This window comes from Oryzias latipes, chromosome 22 (genome assembly GCF_053564925.1).
Source record: "Oryzias latipes strain Hd-rR chromosome 22, Olatipes_Hd-rR_3.1".
NCBI classification, from domain to species: Eukaryota; Metazoa; Chordata; class Actinopteri; order Beloniformes; family Adrianichthyidae; genus Oryzias; species Oryzias latipes.
In genome coordinates this window covers 30,323,713-30,327,500 of record NC_136258.1, presented here as the reverse complement: position 1 = coordinate 30,327,500, position 3,788 = coordinate 30,323,713, and the positions used below count along the sequence as shown (strand labels likewise).

General features: G+C 47.1%; 1 protein-coding gene across 1 annotated transcript in view; it reads right to left on the bottom strand.

The window, feature by feature from the left end:
• Window positions 1–1,315, bottom strand: part of ankrd66 (ankyrin repeat domain 66) — a 1,353-nt gene extending 38 nt beyond the window's left edge. Inside the window, exons 1-3 of the mRNA XM_004085238.5 lie at window positions 1,097–1,315; window positions 282–510; window positions 1–218 (exon numbers count right to left, since the gene is read on the bottom strand). The exon at window positions 1–218 is cut by the window's left edge and continues 38 nt beyond it. Of these exons, the coding sequence (XP_004085286.1) occupies window positions 125–218; window positions 282–510; window positions 1,097–1,235 (462 nt within the window). The 5' untranslated portion in view covers window positions 1,236–1,315 and the 3' untranslated portion in view covers window positions 1–124. The remainder of the gene's footprint in view (window positions 219–281; window positions 511–1,096) is intronic.
• Window positions 1,316–3,788: the final 2,473 nt, after the last annotated feature.

The window sequence follows — 3,788 nt, the reverse complement described above, 5'->3', positions numbered from 1 at the left end:
TGTCACGTTTTTACCAAATAATCTAAATATATGTAGTAAAACAAGCTGTACAGCTGGGTTATCTTAAGTCTGGTTGCTGTTCTTAGAAAACCTGTTTTCGCCATTGCTGTGCCCCGCCCACTCCTCAGCTGTGCCCCGCCCACTCCTCATCTGTATCATCCAGTGAGATTCCCAGCTGAGCTGCCTTCTCTCTGTAGGCCTGGCACTCCATCTCTGCCCTGCAGCACAAACACTCGTATGAGGATGGGGTGGTCTTCAGGACAGAGATGTTCACGGCTCACGTTCTCAGGAAGTCCACACAGTCTTGGTGTCCGTAGACCTGAGCTATCCTCAGCGGTTTGTCCCCACAGCGGTCCTCCTGGTCTATGGGGGCGTGGAGGGAGTGCAGCAGGCGTAGCACGGACAGCCGACCAAACTCTGCGGCGCAGTGGGCGGGGGTCCATCCGTCCTGCGTCCTCAGGCTCGGCCTGGCCCCGTGCTGGATGAGGAGCCTCACCGTTTCTGTGTGGCCTGTGGTGTGAAGGCAGCTCATTACTGAAAACAAAGACCTCAGAGTTTGTTCAGCTCCATATCCAAACCAAAATGCACATGGATCATAAACGGCTGCTGATGGTTGGCTGCTGGACCCGCCTCAACCCCAGAGCTGCTGGACCCGCCTACAGCCCAGAGGATGCAGGCCCATCATCAGCATCGGCTGTGACTCACAGGATGCAGGTCCATATTTGGAGACATTGACTGCAGTTTGACCAAAACACGTGATTTCAATAACAGGAAATTTTACTTTGGAACATTTTAAACGTGTGTTTGTCTTCTTTCATCCTAACTCCTCATCTTTAATTCAAGCCAGGACTGCCTCACCCTCAGAGCCTGGATCTGTGTGCCTTCATGGAGAATTGAATGGGGCGCGATGACGTCAGCGCGTAACTAATGGCTGCAGCGTCAGAGTGGAGTGTTCATGGCAAATGAGGGAATGTGACCCATAAAGCGATGTGAAACGAAGAAAGGATGACGTCAGGTTACCGAGCCTCCGTTTGGTTTGGTCGGGGCTCCTGGGCGCGCGCTGCTGCGGAGGCGCGTGACAGTGACCCCGGCCTACCTTCCCGCGCCGCCCAGTGAAGAGCCGTCTTGTTGCCCCAGTCCGCGTCCCTGAGGTTCGGTCCGCATCTCTGCTGCGTCAGAAGCTCCTCCACCTTCTTGAAATCTCCCGCTGCAGCCGCTTGGTGAAGCTCCGTCATCGCGGTTCCGGTTGCTTAGCAACAGCAGAAAAAAGAAACCGTGTCGGTGCTGAGGAAAGGAAGAGGACGCTGCCGCCTGCTGTCCAAGAGGCGAATATTGAGCGAAACTGGGTTTATTTAGAAACATGAAAGTCCTGATTCGATGAGGCCGAAGGTTTGAGTCCAGGAACAGAATAACGTCGTCCACACATTTGTTGTTTCCGTGTTTAGAGGTTCAATGGCAGAAGACACTCAGGAAGGGAAGAGGACAGAAGTGTAGCCAGCTGGCTGTCCTCAACAAAACAATACAACTAAATGTTGCATTAGTGGAAAATATTAGCAAGAAGAAGAATAAAGGAACATGACGGAGCTGCGTTTCCAGAAGAAAATGCAGGGTTGAACGCTTTATTACTGAATGAAAATGAAACTTAAAGGCTAATAATTGCCAACAAATTAATAAACAAATAAAGAAATGATCAAAATTGACCATAAATAAAGTGAAAACAGCACAATAACAAAAAGCTATGTTTGTGAAAAATGCCAGAGCCTGGTATCAAACCAGCGAGCTTCTGCACCAAGGATCCCCCATTTATTTCAATGAAGGCCAAAATTCTGGAAATCCTGGAATATCTGGAAAAGTTCAAGGATTTGAAGGACCAAAGGTCACAGCTGGAAAAAGCTGAAAGAGCTGAACATTTGAATAGTTGAAATAGATGAAACATTGGTGGAAGATACTAGAATAATTCACATCTATGGTCAGCAAACACAACATGGCGAGTTCCACCCGCCTTCCCATTGACCACAACCCTGTACTGCTGGTTACCCTGGGACACAGAACGGGGCATGAACCTCCATCATGGACTGAGAGTCTTGGAGAACATGTCTGCATTTTTGTGCTATAAGTGGACTGATATGAGTATTTTCTATTTTATTATTCTGTCTGTGTTTGTTTTTAAAACTGGCCTTAAATGGTACTATGACATGGTTTACTTTTTCTGAACATGTGACTGCAGGACACTTCTAAAATGTGGTTGTGCATGTAACATGTCACAGTAACAATAAAGCCTATTCTACTTCCATTCTAAAGTCCTGCCTCCTGCATCAGCAGCATAACTTTCAGGAGATCATTAGTGTCAGCAGACTGACACCAGTAGAAATATGGTTTCACAATTAAGGACGTATAAACCAGCTCCATCTGGCAATTGGAACTGGTTTTCTCCAGAAGATTGGAAATGAGCCGTGTCTTCACGAGCATGAAAACCTTGAGACGGAATTTCTTCTTCTTTTTCTTTTTCCTGCTCTCTTACCTGAAAGGTCCTACTCATTGGTGAACATTTCTGCCTACATTTAGGCACTATTCTTTTGCTCTGTCCCCACTTCTCTGAAGGACTTGAGCTCTGTACCACCAGTTGTAATTAGAGAACAGAACAAGGCACAGAAAAGGTTTTAGTTTTGCTCAGGAGCTCGCATCTTGCTCCTTCTCTACCTTCTGAGGAAAATGTTGATGCTATGTTGAAGTCCTCTGTGTTGATGTATCAGCACCAAAGCTATGTCCATCAGTGCAAATGCATGCAAATCCAGAGCCACATTCTCGACCACCCGCATGCGTATAACTCTCCCCCAGGTCTGCAAGCAGAGGACATCAAAGCTGCTTCTTCATTGCTATCCAAAGCTTGCCACAGCTTCTTGGTTCATAAGGATGTCATCTTCGTGAAAGACATCTGAAGATGTAACTCCTGCTCCATTGATGTAAAGCGCATATCATCACTGCTTCTGCCACTGATGCTTCTTTTCCTGCAGTTGGTTTTCTGATCTTTGATGAATGCTTAGGGGTCCGGCAGACATTTCAACAGTTAGTTTTCTTTTTTCTTTTGAAATCACTGAAATAGTAAAACTGTGCCCAACAGCACAGGCAGCTAACCACCGGTTGACATCCGGTGGTACATCTGCAGGGAAGAGGAACAGCCTCTACAGGAACAACCCCAGCTCGCTTCAGCAGGAAATGGACAAGTATCAGTTTCTCTGAAAGCTAGGGTGTCTGCAAAATCCACAAAGTGCCCCTCCAAGTTTGATAACATTCTCACCATCTGCCCCTGTACCACTGATGATCTGTGTACTCAGCCAACAAAACCTTTCCGTGCAGTCCAGGATGCACAAGTGGTTTTTAAATGTCTTTCCTTATTTTCTTCACTTTACAAGAATTCCTGTCAAGTTGACAGAAGAAGTGATCAGCAGTCCCAGAAGATTTTACCAGCGCCTTTTGGGTACGATCACTGACTGTGTAATATATAACTGGAGGAATCGAGCGTGACGTCACTCGTAGAAAAGGCCTTGCCTTCAGTTACAACCAAACTAAATGGCAAATGGGGTCTACTTGTACAGTGCTTTTCTACCTTCTTTGAAGACCCAAAGCGCTTTACAGTCACAGTCCCATTCCCACATTTACACGCTGGCGGCTCCGCTGCCGAACACTGGTGCTAACCTTCCAGCAGAGGCAAGGTGGGGTTTAGTGTCCTGCCCAAGGACACTTCCATACATGGGCGTGCAAGGCTGTTTTTGAAGTCAATTCAGTCG